Source organism: Panthera uncia, chromosome X (assembly GCF_023721935.1).
Source record: "Panthera uncia isolate 11264 chromosome X, Puncia_PCG_1.0, whole genome shotgun sequence".
NCBI classification, from domain to species: Eukaryota; Metazoa; Chordata; class Mammalia; order Carnivora; family Felidae; genus Panthera; species Panthera uncia.
The window spans coordinates 66,573,448-66,601,182 of NC_064817.1; the positions used below are offsets into that span (position 1 = coordinate 66,573,448).

General features: G+C 34.0%; 1 protein-coding gene across 2 annotated transcripts in view; it reads right to left on the bottom strand.

Moving 5' to 3' along the window:
* The window catches only part of HDX (highly divergent homeobox), a 167,383-nt gene that overhangs the window by 114,182 nt on the left and 25,466 nt on the right, over positions 1–27,735 (bottom strand). For both annotated transcript variants that reach the window (XM_049644008.1, XM_049644009.1), the window contains exons 2-3: positions 20,353–20,499; positions 12,413–13,525 (exon numbers count right to left, since the gene is read on the bottom strand). In XM_049644008.1, the coding sequence (XP_049499965.1) occupies positions 12,413–13,525; positions 20,353–20,499 (1,260 nt within the window). The remainder of the gene's footprint in view (positions 1–12,412; positions 13,526–20,352; positions 20,500–27,735) is intronic.

Genomic DNA, 27,735 nt, shown 5'->3' on the forward strand with positions numbered 1-27,735 from the left:
GACTGGACCAGCATTCTTAATACCTAGCTCCAAGTCTTTGCTTTGCACACATCTCTTTGTTAAACCAAAAGATAGGCATTTGAAAGAAATCAAACACCCTGGTTTTTTTTTTTTTTTTGCAATAACATTATATGAGTTGCTACATTCGTTTTGTCATCTAAAACAACAAACAACAAAGAGATAAAGATAAAGATAAAGCAAGATAAAAAATTAGACAGCTCCACAGTTTCATCCCCCACAGAAACACTAAAAATAGAGACTGACAAGAATAACATTATGGTAGGTTTAGAAATCAGTCAAAGTTCTACAGCAATCAAGCCATAGACTAATCAAAAAAATTCCCCATTGTAAAAGATAGGAAATTTCATGGAGTTTTTATTAGAAGAAGCAGAAGTGAGACTCTTTGGGAAATTAAGACTTTTAATAGTAGGGTAATCAGTAAAAATCATGTACATACAACCAGGGGAGACACATGCCCAGAAAAGGCCTGCAAAGCCTTTAAGCTTTTACACCAGGCTAATTAATTAATTAATTGTCTTGAACTGCACAGACCCAGAATGCAAGGAGTGGAAGACATAGTTGTTTTTCAAATACTCAATAAAAAAAATCATGATATATACAAAAAGCATTGTCCATTCGAAGGAAAAAAATCTCCAGGAAATATCCCTGAAGAAAACCCATATATCGGACTTGCTAGATAAATATGTTAAAACAGCTATCTTAAATATGCTCAAAGAGCTAAAGGAAAACATGGACAAAGAACTAAGGGAAATCAGGAAGAAGGTATATGAACAAAAAGAGAATATCATCAAAGAGATAGAAATTATAAAGAGAACCAAAAAGGAATTTTTGGAACTAAAAAGTACAATAACTAAATTGAAAAATTCACTAAAAGAGTTTGACAGAAGACTGGAATAAGTAGAAGAAAGAATAAGTAAACTTGAGCAAACGTAATTTGATATTATCAAGTTTGAGGAGCAAAAAGTAAAAAGAATGAAAAAAAGTAAGCAGGGCCTAAAGAAACTTATGAGACATTAACAAGCAGAGCAATATGTGTATTATTAGAAGCCCCGAAAGGAAAAGTAAAAAGAAAGAGGAAGAGAAATTATTTGAATAATATCTGAAAACTTCCCAAAACTGAGGAAAGTCATTGACATACAAATCCACAAAGCTCAACAAACTGTAACTAGGATAAATTCAAAGACATTCACATGAAGATACATTATAATCAAACTGTCAAAAGACACATACAAGGAATCTTGAAAGCAGCAAAAGTGACTCATTACACACAGGGGCTGACACCAACCAGCACTCAGATTTGGCAGACCAAAGTCCTAACTGCAATGCCCAAGTAATAGTCCCACCCAGTGGTTTGGCTTATCTGCAGAGCCAACATGGTTGTGCAGTCTGACCAGGGAATTCAGCAAGGTACAAGTCTGCCTGATTCAGGTCTTTGAATGAAGAGCTTTCTAACCCTACAGTCTGGTTTGTCTCCACCCAGGCAGGGTGGCTGAGTCATAGCCAAACCCACTGCTGAATGTAGCTCCCAGCCATACCTAACCAGAAAAGGCTAGCCAGAACACCTTGAAGCTGCACAACTCAGCAGCACTAGATCAGAGTGTGGCAGGCAAAACTCATCATCCACAGAGCAAAGCCAGTGGCACTGTTCAGCTAGGGAATTTGGACAGTAAGTCAACTTGAATCAAGACCATAAATAAAGAGCTTTTCCAAGTTTGGAGTCAAGCTGCCCAGGTAGAGGAGCTAATTAATAACCCCTTTCATTGATGAGCATAGCTCCAGACCCTTGGACCAGAGACCCTGACTGGGAATACACAGGAAGCTTCTGGGGTCTGGTCATCCTGTATGCTCAGCAGTGGAGCTACTTCTGACCATGCCTACTGCTAAGTGTAGCTCCCAGTCCCAACTGACAAGAAAGCCTGGCTGAAACATCTGGAGAGCTGCATACCCCAGCAATACTTGACTGCAGACTCTGGCAGGAAAACCTGATCAGCCTCAGAGCACAGCCAGTGACCCCATTCAGTCAGGTAGCTTGGTGGTATGGTTTGACTTGAGTCAAGACCAAAAACAAAGAGCCTTTCCAGTCTTGAAAATAGCTCTTTTGTTCTACCCACAGAAACAAATTTGTAGCCCATTCCATGGCTGAATACAGCCTTCACCCTTACCAACCAGGGAACCTAATGAGCACATTGAAAGCTGAACAGTTCATCCAACAACCTTGCTTGAAGTGGCACTTAGAGAGCAGAAGCCCATGGCTTTCCATGCAAAAGTAAAACTGGTAACCTTATCTGGCTAGGGAATTCAGTACCCGCTCTTGCCTGATTTAAATCTACAAACAAGGAGACATGAAGACTCTGGGGTCTATTCTGTTATACTGAACCATTTCAAAGTATCATCTATTACTGAATATAGTACCCAGACTTAACCATCTATACAGCCTGTCCAGGGAACCCAGGCAACTCTAGAATACAACCTACAGCCTTGCTTGTACACAGAATCAAGCCAGTAGTCCTATTCAACTGTTCTCAGCCAGGGGAAGCCCAGCGAACTCAGAGCTCACAATAACCTTGCCCCAAAATAGATCCTGATAGCAAGCTCCACATTCTCAAGGACATTGCCAACAGGCATATTCAGAAACCCAAAGTGAGCTGACTGGTGAAGAACTGTCTCTGCCAAAGAGAACCTATAAAGTCTGGAAGAGGAGACTGCTTACTCAAATGCACAAGCACCAAATAAACAATCAAGGATCATGAAAAATCATTAAACATGACACCACCAAAGAAAACATAATAAAATTTCAAAAACTGGCCCTAAATAAATGGAGATCTATGAACATTCATAAAAAGAATTTAGAACAATCCCTTTAAAGTGAACTAGTGAAGTAAACTACAAGAATACACACAAAATAAATGAAATTTGGGAAGTAATGCATGAACAAAAAGAGAAGTTCAACAAAGAAATAGAAACCATTGGAAAAACAAAGAAAAACACTAGAAAGCATAGATCTGAAAAAGACAATGACTAAATTGAACAATTCAATGGAGAGCTTCAAAAGCAGACCCAATCATGCAGAAAAAAGAAGAAGAGACCTAGAAGATAGACCATTTGAAATTACATAGTCACAGGATCAAAAAGAAAAAAAGAATAAAAAGGAGGGAAGAAAGTCCATGGAATTTATGGGACACAATTAAAAAACAATATCCACGTTATGAGAATACCAGAAAGAGAATAGTATAGAAAGTATATTTGAAGCAAAAATGGCTGAAAATGCCCCATACCTGGGGAGTAAAATTAACATGACATATCCATGAGGCCAAAAGGACCCAAAATAGTTTGAACCTGAGTAGGGTTATACTAAGATACATTATAACTAAACTGTCAAAAGTCAGACAAAGAAAGGTTTTGAAAGCAGCAAGAAAGAAGAAAGAAGTTACATACAAGGGAACCACTATAAGACTATAAGCAGATATCTCAAAAGAAACTTTTCAGGCCAGAAGATAATGGAATTATATATTCAAAATATTAACAAAAAAAAACCTGTCAACCAAGAATCTATACCTAGCAAAGCTGTCCTTCAGAAATATTTTCTTGAATAAACAAAAGCTGAGGGAGTTCACCACTACTAGACCTGCCTTACAAGAAATGTTAAAGGGAGTTCTACTAATAATATTAAAAATATGCTAATACCATACAAACATATAAAGGTAGAATAAAACTCACAGGTAATTGTAAATATATGGTAGTAAAACAACAAAATACTATATATAGTAAATATAAATAAAGTTAGACTCTGTAATATGGAAATGGTGGTGCATAATTTGCTTACACCTATACTTTAAAAGTTAAAAGAACAAAGTAAAAAATAACTTTAAGTGCCAAAACTTGTGATTGGTTACACAATATAAAAATCATGTAAACTACAGCATCTATAACCTAAAACTTGATGGGAGAAGTAAATGTAAAAGAAACAGATTACCTGAATGGATGGAAAAAAAAACATGACCCAATAATATGCTGCCTACAAGACACTTGCTTTAGGCTTAAAGACATGCAAAGACTGTATATGAAGACACAGAAAAAATATTTCAAGCACATTGTAAAACAAAGCAGAAATCTCTATACTTATATCAGACAAATTAAACTAATCTAAACAGGTGAAAAAGAGACAAAGAAGGACATTATACAATGATAAGGGGGTCAAATCCATCAAGACAATATAACAATTCTAAATGTTTATGTATCCAACATCAGAGGACCTAAATATATAAAGTAAAAAGTAAAAGAACTAAAAGACAAAATAAACATAAACATAAACACATTAATAGTTGTGGACTTTATATTTTTAAGTTTTTATTAAAAATCCAGTTAGTTAACACACAGTATAATATTAGTTTCAAGTGTACAACTTAGTGATTCAACACTTACATAAACACCCAGGGCTCATCACAAGTGCCCTCCTTAATCCCCATCACCTATTTAACCCAGTCCCCACCCATCTCCCATCTGGTAATCAACAGTTTGCTCTCTATAGTTAAGAGTCTGTTTCTAGGTTTGGTCTCTCCTTTTTCCCCCCTATTATTGTTTGTTTTATTTCTTAAATTCCACATACCAGTGAAATCACATGGTATTTGTCTTTCTCTGACTGATTTATTTCGCTCAGCATAATACTCTCTAGTTCCATCCAAGTAGGTAAAAATGGAAAAATTTCATTCTTTATTTAAGGCTAACTAATATTTCACTGTATATATACATATCACTTCTTTATCCATTCATCACACAATGGACATTTGGGCTCTTTCCATAATTTGGTTATGGTTGATAATGCTGCTATAAACATTGAGGTGCATGTATCACTGAATTGGGTAGAAGTACAATACCTGGATGATAGGGTAGTTCTATGTTTAACTTTTTTAGGAACCTCCATACTGTTCTCCAGAGTGGCTGCACCAGTTTGTGTTCCCACTAACAGTGTAAACAAATGAAAATGAAAACACAAAGGTCAAAAACCTTTGGGATAAAGCAAAAGTGGTCCTCAGTGGGAAGTATATAGCAATACAGGCCTACCTCAAGAAGCAAGAAAAATCTCAAATAAACAACCTAATCTAGAAAAAGTATAGCAAACAATGTCTACAGATGGAAAAAGAGGGAATAATGATTAGAGCAGAAATAAATTTTACAGAAACAAACAAAGAAAAGAATAGATCAATAAAACCAGGTGCTGGTTCTTTCAAAAAGTTAATAAAATTGATAAACTTTTAGCCAGACTTATCAAAAGGAAATCAGAAAAGACTTAAAAAAATAAATTCACTAATGAGAAAGGAGAAATAACCAACACCACAGAAATGTAAACAATTATAAGAGAGTATTATGAAAAACTATATGCAAACATATTGCAAAACATGGAAGAAATGGATAAATTCCTAGAAACATATGAACTACAAAAACTGAAACAGGAAGAAATAGAAAATTTGAATAGACTGATAACCAGCAAAGAAATTGAATCAGTAACTCCAAATGTCCCAAAAAACAAAAGTACAGGGCCAAATAGCTATCACAGGCGAACTCTACCAAACATCTAAAGAAGACTTAACTATTCTTCTCAAATTATTCCAAAAAATGCCTAGGAATTGAAGGAAAAATTCCAAATTCATTCTATGAGGCCAGCATTACCTTGATAAGAAAAATATATAAAGACTCCACTAAAAAAGAGAAGAACAGGCCAATATCCCTGATCAACATGTATGCAAAAATTCTCAATAAAATACTAGCAAACCAAATAGAACAATCCATTTAAAAAATAAACCACAATCTAGTGGGACTTATTGCTCCACTGAAAGGGTGGCTCAATATTCACAAATCAATCAACATGATACACCACATAAAGAACAGAAAGTATAAGCAGCATATGATCATCTCAATAGATGCAGAAGAAGCATTTGACAAAATACAGTATCCGTTTATGATAAAAAATCTCAAGAAAGTAGGCTTAGAGAGAACATAATGTAATAAATGTCATATACCACAAACACACAGATAATATCATCCTCAATGGGGGAGAAACTGAGAGCTTTTCCTCTAAAGTCAGGAACAAGACAGGGATGCCCACTTGCACAACTGTTATGTAACATAATACTGGAAGTCCTAGCCACAACAACCAGACAACAAGACATAAAAGGCATCCAATTGGAAAGGAGGAAGTCAAACTTAATTACTTGGATATGACATGATACTCTATATAGAAAATGTAAAAGACTCCACCAAAAATTTGCTAGAAATGATACATGAATTCAGTCATGTCATAGGATACAAAATCAACATATAGAAATCTGTTGCATTTCTATATATCAATAATGAAGCAGTAGAAATACAAACTCAGGAATTGATACTATTTACAACTGCACCCAAAACAAAAGATACCTAGGAATAAGCCTACCTCAATAGTTAAAACATCTGTACTCTGGAAAGTATAAAACAATCCAGAAAGAAATTGAAGATGACACAAAGAAATGGAAAAGGATTCCATGCTCATGGATTGGAAGAACAAATGCTATGAAAATGTCTACACTACCCAAAGCAATCTACACACATAATATAATCCCTATCAAAATAACACTAGCATTTTTCACAGAGCTATAACAAACAATCCTAAAATTTGTATGGAACTACAAAAGATTTCAAATAGCTAAAGTAAACTTGAAAAAGAAAAGCAAAGCTAAAATCATGACAATGCCAGGATCAATTTATATTACAAAGCTGTAGTGATCAAGACACTATGGTAATGACACAAAAACAAACATCTAGATCAATAGAACAGAATAGAAAACCCAAAATGAACCCACAGCTAAATGGTCAATTAATATTCAACAAAGCAGGAAAGAATATCCAATGAAAAAAAGACATTCTCTTCAACAAATGGTGTTGGGAAAACTTGACAGCAACATGCAAAAGAATGAAACTGGACCACTTTCTTACACTGTACACAATAATAAATTCAAAATAGATGAAAGACCTAAATGTGAGACAGGAAACCATCAAAATCCTAGAGGAGAACACAGGCAGTAACTTCTTTCCCATCAGCAATAGCAACCTCTTACTAGATACATCTCCTGAGTCAAGGGAAACAAAAGCAAACATGAACTATTGAGACAAGAAGCTTCTGCACAGCTAAGGAAACAAGCAGCAAAATTAAAAGGCAACCTACAGAATTGGAGAAGATATTTGCAAACGACACATCTGATAAAGGGTTAGTAACCAAAATATATAAAGAATATATAAAAATGAACAACCAAAAACATTTAATCCAGTCAACAATGGACAGAAGACATGAATAGACTTTTTTTTTCAAAGAAGTCATCCATATGGCCAACAGACACATGATCACTCATCATCAGAGAAATAGAAAGCAAAACTACAAGGAGATACCTTCTCACACTTGTCAGAATGGCTAAAATTAACAACTTAGGAAACAACAGGTGTTGGCAAGGATGTGGAGAAAGGGGAACCCTCTTACACTGCTGGGGGCCATGCAAACTGATGCAGGAAGTCTGGAAAGCAGTATGGGAGTTCCTCAAAAAGTTAATAATAGAATTACTCTAATATCCAGCAATTGCACTATCAGATATTTACCCAAAGGATACAAAAATATGGATTTGAAGGGGTACATTTACCCCATTATTTATAGCAGCATTATCAACAGTAGCCAAATTATGGATAAAGCCCAAATGTCCATTGACTGATGAATGGATAAAGAAGGTGTGGTATATACATACAAGGGAATATTCCTCAACTATAAAAAAGAATGAAATATTGCCATTTGCAATGACATGGATGGAGCTAGAGAGTATTATGCTAAGGGAAATAAGTTAGTCAGTGAAAGACAAATAATAGCATATGATTTCACTCATGTGGAATTTAAGAAAAAACACAAATCAACATGGGGGAAAAAGGAGTGAAGGAAACCATAAAATAGTTTCTTAACTATAGAGAATAAACTTAGGGTTGCTGCAGTGGAGGTTGGTGGGGGAATGGGTTAAGTTGCCAATGGGTATTGAGGAGGGCACGTGTGGTGGTGGTTATTGGGTGTTGTATATAAATGATCAATCAGTAAGTTCTACAGCTGAAATTAATATTATACTGTATGTTAACTAACTGGAAGTTAAATTTAAAAAATGACTATCATCGATAGTGCTGCTATAAACATTGGGGTGCATGGGTCCCTTCAAAACAGCATACCTGTATCCCATGGATACATACCAAGTAGTGTAATTGTTGGGTCATAGGGTAGTTATATTTTTAATTTTTTGAGGACCCTCCATACTGTTTTCCAGAGTGGATGCACCAGCTTGCATTCCCACCAGCAGTGCAAAAGAGATCCTCTTTCTCCGCATCCTCGCCAACATCTGTTGTTGCCTGAGTTGTTAATGTTAGCCATTCTGACAGGAGTAAGGTGGTATCTCATTGTGGTTTTTATTTGTATTTCCCTAATGATGTACTGTATGCTAACTAATTTGGATGTAAATTTAAAAAAATAAAATTAAATAAAAACTTGAAACTATCAAAAAATAAGGTTTACATAAAATGAAATAAATTGTCCTCTAAAGAAAAAAAAAGGAACTAAACTACAGTATCCTGATATAGGCACCCTCTGACAGTTTCCTTACTACCACTTCAAATCTTAATATGGCATTCCCAAAAGGTTCCAAAACAGATCTGATTTCAACTTTTCAGCATCCTCTAGGATTCCCTCAATTTGCTCTCATTCACCTAGATAGCTTGGAACTAGACCTTCTTGCAGGAAGACCTCAGCAGCTTGAAGATACCTGGTGTAACAGGAAGAGGCAGATATCTTTGTTATACAGTCCTAAAGTCAGAAACTAATGAGAATTGCTTGCTTATAGTTTCACAGCTAGGAAGTTGCCAATATGGCCATAGATTCTATTTTTCTAAGTCCTCACCTAACAGTAATATATCTTGGTAATAGAACTTCTTCTGAATTTTAAAGAATAACTACCATGGACTGAATGCGTGTGTCATAGTTGAATTAATATGTTGAAACCTAATCACCAGTGTGATGGTGTTTGGAGGATGGGCTTTTGAGAGGTGATTAGGTCATGAGAATGGAGCCTTCATAAATGGGATTAATGTCCTTATAATAGAGAACCTAGAGAGCTCCTTTGCCCCTTCTGCCATATGTGGACACAGAAGACAGTCATTTATCAATTAGAAAGCAGCCCTTTACCAGATACCAGCCCTTTGTCAGCATCTTGATCTTGGGCTTCCTAGCCACCAAAACTGTGAGAAATAAATGTTTGTTGTTTAGTCCTCCCAGTCAATCGTATGTTTGTTATAGAAGCCCAAATGGACTAAGACATTTTCATGGACTACACTTCCTCAGGCTGCTTTGATTTCCCCAAATCTCAACTAATTAAAAGAAAGGAGGGGCAAAACAATGCCCCAAGGTTCTCTGCAAACACTCTTTCCCATACAATCTAAGGTCAAGTTGGAGGAAGTGTGGTATAATATTAATAAGTGTACACACAGTATGGTAAAGTTGATGGGTAATCTTCAGTCTTCTTTCAGTCAGCACTACAGGTATTTATTCTTCAACTACCCTGTGATAATTGTGGGCTTTTGAAATATTTTATTTGAATATAAAGGAGACCTGGGCTACCAGAGTTTCAATAATTTTCCAACTATAATGTCATATGTATAAGACAGTTTATGTGCCAGGGAATGTAAAAGTAGCTTTGCACTGATTGTGACATAATCATGTCACAGCTTTCCTGTGAAACAGATGTTACTAACCACATTATATAAATGAGGAAACTGTTAAACAGAGAAGTTATGCCACTTGCCTGAGGCCTCCCAAGTAGAAAGTGGCAGAACCTAGATTTGAGTCCAGGCCTATCAGGCTCTAAGCCGATGCTCTTCATTGTTGTCAGACTGCCTTTCTTTAAAGAGATTACTATTCCAAAAAGTTGCTAAGCTTTTTCCTTTTAAGAGGTTCTTTTATATAAAACAAATTTAATTTTAAGTGTTCTGTCAAGAAAAAAAATGTAGACTGTAAAAAAGTAAAACATATGGGGCACCTGGGTGGCTCAGTCAGTTAAGTGTCCAACTTCGGCTCAGGTCATGATCTTGTGGTCTGTGAGTTTGAGCCCCGCATCAGGCTCTGTGCTGACAGCTTGGAGCCTGGAGCCTGCTTCAGATTCTGTGTCTCCTTCTTTTTCTGACCCTCCCCCACTCACACTCTCTCTTTCTCTCTCTCTCAAAAATAAATAAACATTAAAAAAGTTTAAGGTAAAACATAGGTTAACTTATTTTTAAGGAAGTTGTTGGCTTATGAAAAAATAAAAATTAAACTGCACTTTCAGGCTTCCAAATACCCTACACAGTTGAAATCATTAGGCTGTGTGGTAAAACAGAAAAAAAAATAACCACATGATATATTTTTTACTTGGGATCCTGGTTCTGTCATGTACATACTAGCTGTGTGATCCTGGGCAAGTTACCAAAATATATATAAATTACCTATATGTTCAGAGTGGCCTATATGTCCAGAAGATTCAATGAGATCAGGTATATAAGGTGACTGATGATGCCTGGTATGTGGAATACGCTCAACAGATGGTAAATGTTATTGTTATGGCTATTATTAAGAACAACACTAATGGGGTAAAGAAGTACAAAGGAGAAGGTAAATTAAAACTGGTTTGTGTGAGGATCTTAATAGTATGATTCATTGTTACTTTAAGCATGTTTTAGGAAAGAACAACACAGAAAAATGTGTAGATTCTCAATAGTAAATGAATACTAATGATGATGACAGAGTCCTCTTCTGTTAGGGCTAGGTGCCAGAGAGATTCTTCCTATACTCTGTTACTGCTTTTCATTTTGAAGCAGGGAGCTATAAGATGGAGGGAGTTAAGAGAATTTGGTTCCTTATATTGGTTGAGAATAGCCTGGAAGCACGTTAAGTCCAGATTTTTTAATTTTTTTGTATTATTTATTTTTGACAGAGAGAAAGAGAAATAAAGAACACAAATGGGAGAGGGGCAGAGAGAGAGGGAGACAGAGGATCCAAAGCAGGCTCTGTGCTGACAGCAGAAAGCCCAAGGTAGGGCCAAACCCACAAACTTCTAGATCATGACCTGAACTGAAATCAGAGGCTTAACCAACTGAGCCACCCAGATGCGCCTTAAGTCCAGATTATACTTAAATACTGTGGTTGAAAAAAATCAAAGTGTCTAGCTATTAGCAAGGAAAAATAGCAAACATCCATGTCCTGCTATTAAAATTCACAGAAACATGTTTTTCAGAGAAATATTGGTCTTAAGAGATGTTCTGAGGTGGGCTTTCACCTCTCTTTTGAGATTATTTGAAGCATATCTAAACAACTGAATATGTGAAGCAGTGTAGAAATAACACCTATTTTTTACACAGGTTTGAAGTTGCTTTACATTTAAATCTGAATGTCTCTTCTCTATAAACATTTTTAAAACTTGATCAATATTCCACTTGATGTTTTAATAAAGTATTTACTTTTAGAAAAAGTAGTTGACTGAGTTACTGCATACTATGACTTCTCAGCCATCATCTCTTGGGGAAATGATTGACTTGCTTTGCCAGTTATGCATGGAAAGCACTACTCATCTATTGACAGCTTCCAAAACTGCAAGTAAAAACCATCACAGGAATAATCTATGTTCAAGTGGATGAACTTAGTCAATTTAGTCTTATTTTAGTAATGGGAAATGCCATGCTTCCTGAACAAAATAATTTTATATGTCAGGAGACATAAAATTCCTGAACAATAATTCCTGAATTATTCCTGAATTATTAGGAATTTCCTAATAATTCCTGAACAAAATCATTTGAAATGTCAGGAGAAAGCTTCCATGATTATATTCCATGGGAAAAAAACTAAGCAATTTAAACATGACAAAGACAGCATAACATTCAGCAAATAGTTGACCTCAAACTACCAACTTGAAGCAAAAAATCTCAAATTACTTCAAAGTGTGAGTTAAGTGATGGGGCACCTGGGTGGCTCAGTCAGTTAAGCGGCGGACTTGCTCAGGTCATGATCTTGCAGTTTGTGTTTTCGAGCCCCACATTGGGCTATGCGCTGACAGTTCAGAACCTGGAGCCTGATTTGGATTCTGTTTCTCCCTTTCTCTGCTACTCCCCCACTCTTGCTCTGTCCCTGTCTCTCAAAATTAAATGAACATTAAAAAAAAATAAAACAAAGAAACAAAAAAAACAAAAAACAAACAAACAAAAAACACAGTATGAGTTAAGTGACCCAGGTTTCATGTTTAACTGGATATCAAACACAGCTTTTTACACCAAACAAAGCTTTTTAAAAATTTTATAAAATGAATGTATACATTACCTGGTAATTGTTTTGGTTTTGTGATAACTTCAATTGGTTTGATGATGCGAAATGTGAAGGAAAATTACTCCGTGATGGATTTGTATTACTGTACATCGTAGTAGCTACTGAATGCAATGAGGTCCGTGGTGTCAAATGGTAGTCTCTGCTTTGATAGAGTACATTGTCTGCCAAGTCTCTAATATTCACCATTTGTGAATTTGGCATATTTCTTCCTGGTCCAGGAAGTACTGTACTTTGGTTCTCTGCTCCAAGGGATCTGCCACTTTCATAAAATCTTGAGTAGCTTGGTATCTGTGCTCCCATCAATGCCAACTCTTCTTCTTTGGCATACTCATCATCAGCATCTCCAGTCTCCATTGCAATGGACAAACAAGTTCCTTCTGCTGAACTAGGCTTCTGTGAGGCATTTCCTCCCAGAATTCTCTGGGGGTAATCACTAACAGCCAATGAAAATACTTCACGGATTTCCAAGTTTTGCGTTCTACAGTAAGGGTCTCTAATAGGTGGCTTTTGCCCACATAAGTTTTGTGATGCTAGACTCATGTGTTCAGGCTTATATGACCTCTGAATTCCAACTGGTTCAATTTTGCAAGGTCGGTGGCACATAGATGGCTTTTGAGGTACCATCATCTCAGAGGCCTGCATTGAAGAGCTTCCATAGTTTTTCTTTGTGTGACTGTATACTGAATTTCCAGCATTTAGCACACTTGTCTGTCTTGACAAGATAATTGTTTTTTCACCTAAGAGCAGAGAAGCATTTTTACAGTGTGCTACTTGTCTTTGAACAGGAATGTGCAACTGAAACTCAGTATCATTTTTACTGGCAGTCTTCTGAATAGGAATTTTATGTGCTTCTGTAATTTGTGTATCTGAATGTTTGGTTGTCCCTTGCCTCCTTGATGAACTTGCTGGACTGTATGCACCAGTTACAATGTCATCATTATTGGCAGATGTCCAAGAAGACTGTTGGCTTGATGGTCTAGTGATGTTAACTACATTTCTGACTGTAATGTCCGGAGCTGTCAAAGAGGTACTGGGAAGAGTTCCTGTTGTTGTTCCTGATTCAGAATTCTTACTACTCATTTTTCTTCTCTTATTGCCAACCCACGTCTGTAAGGATAAAAAATGATATTATAGAAATGTTTTTAACAAAAAAAGAAAAAAAAACTTTCAATGTGATAAATTGTGTTCTCATTGTCATAGAACTATGACAATAGCCTATAATTTTTTCAAACAAAAATATACAATAAAAGAAAAAGTAACTGAAGTATAAGGTCAAAAAAGTAAAAAAATAAATAAAGTATATGGTCAGACATGTTCAAGAACTTGCACTCAATAACTATCTAAGAACTTTGATAATAGAATTGTATTATTGCTTCTCTCCTCAAAACCCATTCAATTAACCTGTAGCAAGAACCCTAAAAATGTTTACATCCCTTTTGTAGTAAATCCATTTCTGGGAATTTATCCTAAAAACAATCATATACAAAGTTATATGGAATTATGTCCATCATATATTTATTTATAATAGTGAGACATTGGAAGGATACTAAAGATAGGGTATTTAATGACATTGGAAAATGCTCATAATATTATTAAACAAATATATACTTGTAATCTTCATGTTTAACAATGTTCTATGACTATATCACAACTTGGTTAATTTAATACTGCTAGATATTACTGGGTTATTTTTAGAAATATTCACTATTATAAATCATAATGAAGTACATGTCATTGTATATGCATCTTTGTGCTATTGGTCCATTACAATGCTATCCTAGAAGGGAAAGTGTTTGATTTTTGATATTTTCAAAGTACTGTCCAAGACTTCCGGTTTCCCCACAACCTCACCAACATTTTACATTATCTTTTTGTAGTGTTTACTAGCCTAGGAGTTAATATAAAGTATATAATTGCTATTTTCATTTGAATTTCTATGGTTACTGTATTAATTAATAAAATCACTTCCTATTAACTTTACTCATTTTTATATTGAGATATTTGTCTTTTTAAATTGATACAATGGAATACTGCTTGGCAATGAGAAAGAATGAAATCTGGCCATTTGCAGCAACATGGATGGAACTGGAGGGTGTTATGCTGAGTGAAATAAGCCAGGCAGAGAAAGACAGATACCATATGTTTTCACTCATATGTGTATCTTGAGAAACTTAACAGAAGACCATGGGGTTGGGGAAGGGGAAAAAAAGTTACAGAGAGGGAGGGAGGCAAACCATAAGAGACTCTTAAGGACTGAGAACAAACTAAGGGTAGATGGGGGTGGAGGAGAGGGGAAAATGGGTGATGGGCAGGAAGGAGGGATGTTGGGATGAGCACTGGGTGTTGTATGGAAACCAATCTGACAATAAATTATATTAATAAATAAATAAATAAAATAAAAATAAAAGCAATTTTCTACTAGAGACAGCAACACTTTGTCACAAGTTGCAAATATTTTTCCCACTTTGTCATTAATTCATGGTAGTTATTTCCCTCTTTATACTTTACATACCAAATAACATTTTTTTTAATGTTTATTTATTTTTGAGACAGAGACAGAGCATGAGCAGGGGGGTATAGAGAGAGGGAGACACAGAATCCGAAGCAGGCTTCAGGCTCTGAGCTGTCAGCACAGAGCCCAATGCGGGGCTGGAACCCACCAACCACGAGGTCATGACCTGAGCCATAGTCGGATGCTCAACCAACAGAGCCACTCAGGCGCCCCACATACCAAATTTTATATAGTGAGTGTATATTATTTTTATAAATGAAAAAAAATATCATTAATAAAAATAATGTAAGGGGTTGGCATTTAGTATTTGATTACAAAATATGCACTTTTATATAAGTGATTTGTTGTAACAATCTAGTATTATACTGAATTATGATTATGCAATAAGAAATATGTAATAAGAAATATTACATTCCCTAATGTGATCAGCAAACTTCATAATTATTTCAAAATACATACCATACTATAAACTACCAAAACACTTTAATCTATTATGAATTAAAGAAAAAATAAGTAAGTGAAAACATTAAATCAACTAGCCTTGCACAAACATGGTGCAGGGTATACTTGGTTAACTTTTAGGTGATTTGTTTTTGAAGACCACAAAAATTACTCAGTTCTTAATGTTTATACAATCTACATTAAAGTTTCTATAATACTACAAATAACTTTTTTTAAATTTTTTTGTTTATTTTTTGAGAAACAGCAAGCCACGGGTGGGAGCAGAGAGAGAGGAAGAGATAAATCCCAAACAGGCTCCATACTGTCAGTGCCAAGCCTGACATGGGGCTTGAACTCACGAACAGTGAGAGCATGACTGAAGTTGAAACCAAGAGTCGGGCGCTTAACCAACTGAACCACCCAGGCACCCCTAGAATACCATAAATAAAAGCTAACATGTATTGGATCCTCACTATGTGTTTACATATATATTGGCTTCTTTGATTATTTTCCTAATTGTATAAATAAAAACACTGATGTTCAGAAATATTAGGTAGCTTATAGAAGGATATCCTGTCAGCAAGTGGCAGGGGAAGGATTCAAAATAAATTTCACTTGACCTCAAAGCACATTCTCCTTCCACTATGGCAAGAAACTCCTGAAATTTTCATCTTTCTTGGCCATTTTACTTTTATAATTAGTATTTTTCTAACAAGGAAAATATTCCAGAGATGTAGATGCTCTACTTTGCTTCACATGAGGCTGTCGGATTTTTAAACTCACTATTATTTAGTTTTACTGAATAGCAGAGGTGTAAACTACAAGCAGAATGACAAATAAATATAAATATCAAAGGAGAATGAAAAGGATTTAGAGTAGAAAAATGAAGGGATTTAAAGTATATACTCAAAAGAAATATTTAAATAGAAATATTTTTGGACAAATATAATTTCAGTGTATGGTTCAAAAAGGTGAATTTTACAAATGTTAAAAATAAGTTACTGTGTGGCTTTTTAACTATGAAAAGTGTGCATATGAAGAATTATGCATTTGTTCATAATTTTTACAAAAATTTATAAGAATTACATTTTAAGTCTTTCAGTGGGAAAGCATAGTGAATTTGTAAAATTTAAATTCAAGAACTATTACATCTGGAAGGCAGCTCTGGGCAATATTTCTAAGAAAACAAATAAATGTTCTCATTACTATAAATACCTTAATACAGGAAGTTTAAGAATGATCTTAGTGTATTGCAAATTTATGGCTTATTTTAATAGTTTTACTGTTCATTATATATATTATACATAGAAATATGTACATATACCATATACAGTTGCGTATAGAGTTTATTAGATATTTATATTATGAACCCCTCGAAAAAGTAAAATGTAGTAGAATATCATGTGCATATGAAGATTAGCTAGCTAACAAACTCACTTGTCAAGAACACAGCCAACATAGATATCACAAGATACATGTACCTTACTAAAAGCACAACCCTTGCCCTTAAAACACACTTTCTTCTATTTTATACATGATTTCACCAAATCTAGTATTCTAATATATAGCAAATTAGAAATTAAAAAAAGTGGGCAGAACATTGGTATAGAGATTGCAATTAGAGGCAACTTGATGCCACCAAAACTAAGAATGCCCATGAAATTTTGCTCACCAAAAATAAGAAAGAACATAACAGAATTAATGTGAGAAATAATTAAATGCTTTGGGGTACTTTAGTGAAGAAGAAAATCACCCCATATAGCTTACCATGTAGTGAGCAGTATTATTTTATACCACAGTACAATAATTCATTTCCATAATGAAACTCTGGGTCAAAAAGTAAGGTTTCATATTTTCAATATTTTCCATTGAAGTTAAAGTAGGAAAGTGTATACTTAAGAAATATTTTTAAAATTCTGAAAATAAATTTATTGCCTGAGCATTCCCAATAACTGAATTAAATTTTACTTAAAGTTATTCAGTTACAGGATACAAAATTTACCAATGCTTATAGGCTATAAATTATTCTCATTCAAAATGACTCATTGGAGAAAGAGAAAATAATGGATCAAACAAAACTGATATGATGAGAATTTGGGAAAACTAACAAAACAATACTACAGAAAGAACAAAAGAATGAAAGGAAGGAAGGAAGGAAGGAAGGAAGGAAGGTGAAAGAAAGAAGAAAGAAGAAAGAAAGAAAGAAAGAAAGAAAGAAAGAAAGAAAAAGACATTAGGTCACCAATTCTTGGTGTCCATAAAATTCTCTTTCAGTTCTCTCTTTGAAATTCACGGTCTCCAAACGGGTTTTTTTTTTTGTTTGTTTTTGTTTTTTTCTACATACCTCCTTCTTTGGTTTCCCTGTTCCATTACTCTACTATTTATTTTTTGCATGGACCTAACCTTTTAAGTTCATTTTACATTGGGATCAGGTTCTTAGTACTACGGGATTTGAGGGGTTTTTTGAGGAAAACACAACAAATACTATATTAAAAATAATAAAGAAAAGTCTCTTTCAAGTAGAATATTGGAGTAAGATATTGAAGGCAGGGGAGGTCATGGAATGATGAGTCTATAAACAACTTCTTTCTCCTCAGATGGGAAAAAGCAACCAAAATTGTGTTGGAATTTAGATTAGGAAGACTGAATTTCTGTACAATTTACACTCTTCTAGACAAAAAGAATCTGTTTTACACAATTACTTAAAACTTAATATTTTACTTGTAAGCTTACAATCTAGGAATTTACTTCTCTCATTCTCATTGTTTTAGATTCCATACCATTTGGAGCATAAATATAAATCTTTGTATTTCAGCACTCTCAATATACAAGTACAATCAAATAAGTTATTAGAGGAAGATTGCAATAACAAATTGGAAATATGAAAGGTAACATAGTCCACAAAGCAGCTGTTTGAGAAGGCTTTTCACTTTAAAGTAATGATAAAATAGAAGGAAAAAAGGAAAAAGTTACTCCAAGAAAAAAAAAATGAGTTTATACTTATAAAATGCAATCTCATCAATCTGAAATATTACCCATTTATCCTTTCTAAGGCAATTAAACATTTTTCTCTGAGGTCTACTAAAGGGAAATAAAGATTTGAATTTACTAAAAGGACAACCTTGACCTTAAAACATACTTTCTCTCAGGGTGCCTCGATGGCTCAGTTAAGCGTCAGACTTCTGCCTAGGTAATGATCTCATAGTTCCTGAGTTCCAGCCCTGTTTTGTGCTCTCTGCTGACAGCTCAGACCCCGGAGCCTGTTTCACATTCTGTGTCTGGGTCTCTTTCTCTGCCCTTCCCCCACTCATTCTCTGTCTCTCTCTGTCTCTCTCTCAAAAATAAATATTTTTAAAAAATTAATAAAAAACATACTTTCTCTCATTTTATACACAATTTTACCAAATCTGGTACAAAAAAACATTAAATAGTCTGGGGTTCTATCAAAGAAAATCAAGCTGTAAATTCAAGTAGGGAATTCAGAGCTACCAATAGGACTATTTCTAGTTCTTACAGAAATCAGAATAAGATGGTTGATCTCATCAGATAAAAAACAGCTATCCTGTGATATTTCCATCCTATAATTTAGGAGTTCAAAGGTGAATACATCTTCTAGTCGTTAAAAAAATAGATTTTCCAAAGAATTCTGCTTATCAAGAGATTTTTATCTTTAGGGTCTTTTGAAGGGTCCTCCAAAAGAAAAATGGACTTAAAAACAGGTGTGCTTTTCTTTGCCAAATTAGCTTAATGAATGACAAGAGATGGAAAGTTGCCAATCTTTGAATTCCTAAGGTATCTTTGAATTCCTACGTGTTTGTAGCATATTCAGACAAACATGAAAGGACCTATAGAATCTGTGACTAGTTCTGTTAGATTTATCCCTTGCCTCCTCTCTATCACCTTCTCATTGCCATTCACAGAAGTTTAGGGGCTCTGATTTATTTTATTTTATTTTATTTTGTATGCATTTCTTTTATTATAATTTTTTAATATTAAATTTATTGTCAAATTGGTTTCCATACAACACCCAGTGTTCATCCCAACAGGTGCCCTCTTCAATGCCCATCGCCCACTTTCCCCTCCCCCCCCCCCCCCCATCAACCCTCAGTTTATCAGTTTTTAAGAGTCTCTTATGGTTTGGCTCCCTCCCTCTCTAACTTTTTTTTTTCCTTCCCCTCCCCCATGGTCTTCCGTTAAGTTTCTCAGGATCCACATAAGAGTGAAAACATATGGTATCTGTCTTTCTCTGTATGACTTATTTCACTTAGCTTAACACTCTCCGGTTCCATCCATGGGGCTCTGATTTTTACAACTGAATAACTATGGTTGTGATAATGGAAAATTTCCTCCCTGAGATTTCTTGTTCCTTAGGCATTAGGTAACCCATTAAAATGCATGTATTTTACTTAGAAAAAAGGGGGCGGTATTCATTAAAAAGGCCAGGTTTTCCTAAAAAGACAAAAATGCTGAAATTAAAAATGCCTAATGACAAACCTTCTCTACTGCGTCACCACAATAACTGTTATTGTTACGGGCTAACAGCTAGTTAATAAAGCTAAAGTACTGACATTTTCAGCTGTGAAAAAAGGGCCTGATGAAAAAAATTCAAGTACACGAAGAAAATATGCTAGGTACACAATAGTCCCTTGGTAGATGCCTGTTTTACTGATACCATTTTGGTGGGTTATGTCCAGATTAATTCTGGGATTAAAGCAGGCATAGGATGAACAAGTAATCTTAAATGTATTCATTAGCTCAAAGGACTGGGATTTTTTTAGAGGTATGTTTACAATGCAAAAGTTTTAGTGTTCTCAAGGTGTTTACAGAAACACATACTAAATGATTACTTCTTTTTTTTTAAAGTAGTATTTTTACACCAGGAAAATGAAACTGTTTATAAAGTTAATGACTTCACTCTATGAAGCAATTATCACTTACAATAAAAAGCTATAAATTCAAGAGTTAAGACCTCAATACTTACCCTGACTACACTGAAGTCCAGCTTAGTCTCCTGTGCACACTGTAATATGAGCTGAAAGCAATTTTTACTTTGATTTGTCATTCCATTTTCGTAATAACGCTGTAAAATCCTTTGTTGTTCTACAGTAAATACAGAACGCAGATTCATCTAAAAATAAAAGAAGATACTCTGAAAATTGGAATAAAAATTGGGTATACGCAAAATTTGTATGCTTTTGTTTTTTTGATAAAGTTTCAGTGCTTTGAAGCTGCAAGATTCATTTAAGTGAACTAATTCCCAGCAATGGGCAATAATTTGTGTGCTAAAGAGAGAAAGTTATAACAGAAAATTATACATAATGAAAACACTTATTAAATTTGTTCCTCAAAACTAACTTTAAGGAAAAAATAAAAGAAAGAGAGAGAGGAAAACCTTTATCTAGTTAGTGTCAGTCCATGGGGAAATAAAGGTTCTTTCAAAGAAATAAATATTTATGTCTAGTAAAGACAGAAATGGTGGTGCCCATACATTCATGGTCAATTATCAACAGAAACACTCACTGTTCTTTGTCAAACAAGGCATCTGACATATGTCTTACAACCAGAAACTATGGTCTGAAACAAAGGGGTGCTTTTATTTTTCCTCTTTCTTGAATAAAGGGGTTCATTTTATATATTAAAACAGAACCTCTCTTTAAAAGCTTAAAAATAAACAAAGTGTTGGTGACTAAAAATATCTTTGCTTTAGGCAATACTAACAAAAATAATTATTTTTAATCATGATAGATTATAAATCAAAATTCAAAATCATGTGAATTTTACTAAAAACAAACCATCTAAAAACTACATACTTTTAATTAAATTGACACCATCATAATTATACAAGAGAAATGTTAATAATGCATTTTATCCTTCCTATAAATATGCAATGTGTTTAATATTAAGAGAAGACAACCTGTGAATCCCACAAATAAAAGGCAATGCAAACTCTTTTTTTTTTTCTTTTAAAGAGGATGAATTCTAGTAGTGCATTTTATAAAGAACTCTTGTAATTACATTAAGGCAACTTCAGGTTCTTATTAAAAGTGGTCACACTGAAATTGTTATTCCTAAAAGTTTACAGAAAGAACATCCTTTCTAAGGAAATTGCCCCTTCAAAATTAGGAAAATAGCAACAAGAAAAGCACTATAAGCCAAACCAAACAGAAATCATTCTAGTATACTGGATATGGAAACAATCTAGTAAATTGACATGTAAATAAAAATAATTTTCTTTCTTCTGGATATGTTGAACAATAAGGCAGTCTCACAAAGAAATTAAAAACAGTCATATAGGCATCTATTGCTATTTGTATACCTGACTTTTTTCCATCTTCCTATCTAATGTTAAGAAATCTAATTAGATAAAATCAGATGTAGAGAGGACACAGGAAAGATGGAGTAGAGTTTCTCCCTGAAACTTTCAGGAACAACAACTCCACTAACTTTCTGAAGGGGATCTGATTCTTCAATGTAACCAAACTTTCAAGGATGTTTGGACCAGAGGGTAGTGATGGTATCCATCAAAGCAACATTTGCTATCATGGCTGTCAGCTTTCAGAGCAATGTGAAATTCCTTCTCCTAAATAATTCAGCTAGTCAGGAGAGGAACCAGAAGGTAGAGGGCAACTACCTAAAATATGTTAGCTGGTATGGATTTAGAAGCAAGGTATTTTGGAATGAGTTCTGAGGAGGGACATAAACTTCAATTCACTAATGTGTAATCAGGGTAATGGCTCTGATCCTTCTCTGAAGTGCTATAACCACAAAAATAAAAATTCCTAGAATGCAAGATATGGGTGATCCTCAAGTGTGATGATAACTGCTGTAAAATTTAGGCATGTTTTCCTATTGGCTGGCTACAACTGTTAAATTTACTCAAGTATGATATAAGCATTAAAAAGCATAGCAGGTTCTTCCTCACTTATACCAATAGCCAAATGTAGATCTGAGTACTAAACAGACTCCTGGAGTCTACAATTCTGCCAACAAACAATGCTATGACCCTTCTGGTTTTTCCCTTAAACTCATAGCAATAGCAAGAAGGCCACTTTGATCAGGAGATCTAATGTTTTTTCTTTCAAATTATAGGACATTCATTATTTATCACAACAACTAGATAAAGGCTTATCTGCAAAATAACTTGTCATAATCTTTATGTACCCTAGTTATCTTGGTCTATTAAGTGGCAAGATATTGAATGCATAGCCAAAGTTACTAATCATTTACACAAAAATCAGGAAAAGAGTTGTAAAAACCTTCATTTTAAAAGTTGGGTTCTTATTTATGTGCAAATAAAATGGCAAGCAACTGTCTTCGTGGAAATTGAGGTCTGTTGGGTTGAAGTAGGGAGGGTAACTGAATTAAGGGATTAAATACTGAAATAACAAGTAATTTAGCTTTACCCCAGGATTTCCTAATCTAATACTCTGCAATGTGCCACTCACTCAGCAAATGCCAGCCCATAGGAATGAGATGACCTGTATTCTACATTTAGCTCCACTGTGGACTATTAAGTAAATCACTTAATTTCTATGAGCCTCTATTACCTAGTTTGTAAAATGCTAGAATATATGACATGTTCTACCTACCAGTCTGGGTTTTTACAAATAATTTACAATATGTAAATTCATTTTCTTAAGTTGTAAAACATGTTACAGTTGTAACATATTTATATTTTTAAGTATGAGTGGGCCCTTCAACTTATTTATCATATTCAGGTATGGGATTTCTCAGGTTGCTCTCAGCTTTATGATTCAGTTGTTTAATGAAGATCCTTAGCCATTGAAAGGATTATGCTCAATACCTTCTATTCAAAGAAGCAGAGCAATGAGTAAAATGTTTTAAATTTATTGCTTCAGGAGTACTTGAAAAATGAATCTTCTAAGAATGAATTCCCTTTAGCAGTTCCTCATTGCTTAGGCCATATTTTCACATGGAAACATCTCAGATGAATTGCTACATAACATTGTCCTTACATATCTGATTTCATATATAAAGCCAGCTCTAATAATGCCCTAATAATGTCTTAACTGGTTAAATCATTTGAAAAGTACTAAAAAATTTTACTGATAAGTAATCATTCTCAGAAAACCGATTCTAAAGATGGATTGAGTCCATAACATCATCACCAAGTCAAATATAACACATTCTTTCCAACATTAAAATTAGAATTTTAGATAAACCACTGATTTTTTTGTTTGTTTGCAAAGAGTTCTGCCTGGGTTAATAAAACACTTTGAATGTCTTTAATTTGGCCAATATGTCTCTATTAGCATTGTTCTTCTTATTCATTATTATTGTTATTCACTTTTAAATTTATATATAGTAAATTTCACTCTTTTTGATATACAGTTTTAAGAGTTAAGACAAACATATGCAGTAATGAAACCACCACCACAACCAAGATACAAAACAGATCCCTCACTCCAAAAAAAAAAAAAGCTCCCTTATACTGCTTCTTTATAAATAATTCTCCAGCCACCCCAGCCCCAGCAGCAACTAATCTGGTTCTATAATAATAACTTTTGAAGAATGCTATATAAATGGAATAATAGAGTATGTATTCCTCTTAGACTAATATCTTCCACTTAGCATAATGCATTTGAGATTTATCTGTGTTGTATCAGTAGTTTTCTCCTTTTTATTGCAGAGTAGTATTACATTGCATGAAATGTACCACAGTTTATCCATTCATCCACTGGAGGACATTTGAGATATTCCAAGTTCTTGGCTATTATTAATAAAGTCAATAAAAACATTTGTATACAGGTTTTTGTCTGCAAATGTCTTTCCATTTCTCTTGAATAAATACCTAGGAGTGGGATTTCATATGATAAGTATATGTTTAACTTTATAAAAAACTACTAAACAGTTTTCAAAAGTGACTGTAAAACTTTGCTTTTCACACCAGTATTCTATGTGTTTCAGTTTTTTCACATACTCACCAGCATTTATTGTCATTAGATATTTTAAAAATTAAATACAACTGCACTTATAATCCAGCAATTTCATTACTAGGCATTTACCCAAATAATACAAAAATACTAATGAAGGGATACATACACGCCCATGTTTATAGCAGTATTATCTACAATATCCAAATTATGGATCAGTCCATCGACTGATGAATGGATAAAAAGGTTGTGGTATAAATATTCAATAGAATATTACTCAACCACAAAAAGGAATTAAATCTTGCCATATGCAATGACATAGATGGAGCAAGTGAGTATTATGTTGAGCAAAATAAGTCAGAGAAACACAAATACCACATGACTTCACTCATATGTGAAACTTAAGAAACAAAATAAATAAGCCAAGGCTAAAAAAAAGAGAGGGAGGCAAACCAAGAAACTATAGAGAGTTCTATATAGTTAGAGAGTAGTATAGTTAAGAGAGTTAGTTCTCTTAACTATAGAGAACAAACTGATAGTTAACCGAGAGGAGGTGGGTGGCGGGCTGGGTAAAACAGGTGATGGGGATTAGGAAGTGCACTGGTGATGAGCACCAGGTGTCATATGAAGTGTTGAATCACTAAATTATACATGTGAAACTAATATTACACTGCAGTTCAACAGTTTAAATAAAAACTTAAAAAAATAACAAATAAATAAATAAAAATTAGCCATTCTAATAGGTGTATAATCATATGTTATTATTGTGGTTTTAATTTGTATTTCCCTAGTGAGTAATGAATTTAAGCATTTTAATATGCTTATTTTCCATCTACATATCTACTTTGTAGAACTATCCAAATATTTTGCAAATTTTTAATTGGATTTTTTTCTATTTTTTACTGAGTTTTTAGGAATCATTACATATTCTACATACAAGTCTTTTGTCAGAAATATGATTTGTAAACATTTTCTCCCTGCTAGTAGCTTGTCCATATTTTATTAAAATAAATTGTATTTCAAAAAAAAATATTGTGAATTTCACAGTAAAGTTTTTTAATCTTGATGAAGCCCAATTTATCACTGTTTTTTTTTTTCTTTTACAGATTGTGCTGTTGTTTTTAGTGTTATATCTGATAAACCTTTGTCTAGCACAAGGTCACAGAAATTGTTCCCATGTTTTCTTCTAGCAGTTTCATATTTTTCCATTTCACAATTAGGTTTATGGTCCGTTTTGAGATCACCTTTGTAGAGGTGTGAAGTACAGGTCAGTTTTGTGAGCTTTTTTTTCTGGCTATGGATATTTAATTATTCCAGCACCATTATTTGAGAAAATTTTTATTGAATTGCTTTTTCATCTTTGTCAAAAATCAATGGACTATATATATCTGTGGGTCTATTTTGGGACAATCTTTTCTGTTCCATTGATCTATGTGTCCATTCTTTCATCAAAACCACACTGTCTTAATTATTGTAGCTTTACAGTGAGTCTTTTTTAATTTAAGCAGAGCTGACATATTAGTTTCAAGTGTACAACGATTCAACAATTACATACATTATAAAATGCTTACCACAAGAAGTGTAGTAAACATGTGTCATCACACACTTATCACAATATTATTTACTATAATCCCTAAGCTATACTTTTCAGCCACATGCCTTATTTATTTTATAACTGGAAGTTTGTACTTACTTCCTTTCACTCATTTTGCCTGTCGCCCATCCTCCTCCCCTCTGGTAACCACTAGTTTGTTCTCAATATTTATGAGTCCTTTCTAATTTTATTGTTGTTGTTTGTTAATTTGCTTTGTTTTTTAGATTCTACATATAAGTGAAATTATGGCATTTGTCTATCTCAGTCTGATGTATTTCACTTAACATAATATGTTCTAGGTCCATCCATGTTTTCACAAATGACAAGATTTAATTATTTTTATGGCTGAGTAATATTCCATTGTGTATATATACTACATCTTCTTTATTTATTCATCTATCAATGATACTTGGGTCACTTCCATATCTAGCCACAGCAATCAGGGAAGAAAAAGAAATAAAAGACATCCACAGTGGTAAAGAAGAAGCTAAAATGCCACTATTTGCAGACAGTATAATATTATACATATAAAACTCTAAAGAATCCACAAAAAACTACTGTAAGTAACAAATGAATTCAGTCAAATTGCATGATAAAAAATTAATATCCATAAATGGACTGCATTTCTATATACTAATAACAAAGTAGCAGAAAGAGAAATTAAGAAAACAATTTCATTTACAATTGCCCCAAAAGAATAAAATACCTAGGAATAAACTTATCCGAGGAAGTGAAGGATCTGCACTCAGAAAACTATAAAGCACATATGAAAGAAACTGAAGGGGGAGGCACGTGGGTGGCTCAGCCGGTTAAGCAACCAACTTCAGCTCATGTCATGATCTCACAGTCTGTGAGTTTGAGCCCCCACATAGGGCTGTGTGCTGGCAGTTCAGAGCCTGGAGCCTGCTTTGGATTGTGTGTCTCCCTTTCTCTCTGCCTCTCCCCACTCGCACTCTGTCTCTTTCTGTCTCTCGAAAATGAATAAATGTTAAAAAATAAATAAGAAGAACCTAAAGGGGACACAAACAAATGGACATATTCCATTCTCATTGATTGGAAGAACTAATATTGCTAAAATGTTTATATTACCCAAAGAAATCTACAGATTCAATAAAATCCCTATCAAAATACCAATAGAGTTTTCTGCAGACCTATAATAAATAGTACTAAAATTTTTATGGAACCTCAGAGACCCTGAACAGCCAAAGCAACCTTAAGAAATAACAATAATGGTGAAGCTATCACAATTCCATATTTCAAGGTATAGAACAAAGCTGTAGTCATCAAAATAGTATGGAACAGAAACAAATAAATAAATGAAACAAAATATAGAGCCCCAAAATAAACTCACACTTATGTGGTCTATTAATCTATGATAAAAGAGGAAAGAATATATATTAAGGAAAAGAGAGTCTCTTCAATAAATGGTTATGGGAAATCTGGACAGCTACATGCAAAAGAATAAAACTGGACCACTTTCTTACACTTTACACAAAATAAACTAAAAAAAAAAAAAAATTAAAGAACTAAATGGGAGACATGAAACCATAAAAATCCTAGAAGAGAACATAGGAAGTAATGTCTTTGACACTGGCAGTGGCAATACTTTTCTAGACATGTTCTCCATGCAAAGGAAACAAAAGGAAAAACATATTACTGGGATCACATAAGAATAAAAGTTTTTGCACAATGAAGGAAAACATCAATAAAACAAAAACGCGCCTTACTGAATGGGAGAAGATATTTGCAAATGATATATCCAATAGGGGATTAATATCCAAAATACATAAATAACTTATACAACTCAACACCAATAAAACAAATATTCCTCCAGTTGCTTTTAATATTTTATTTTTTCTCTAGTATGTATTCAAGT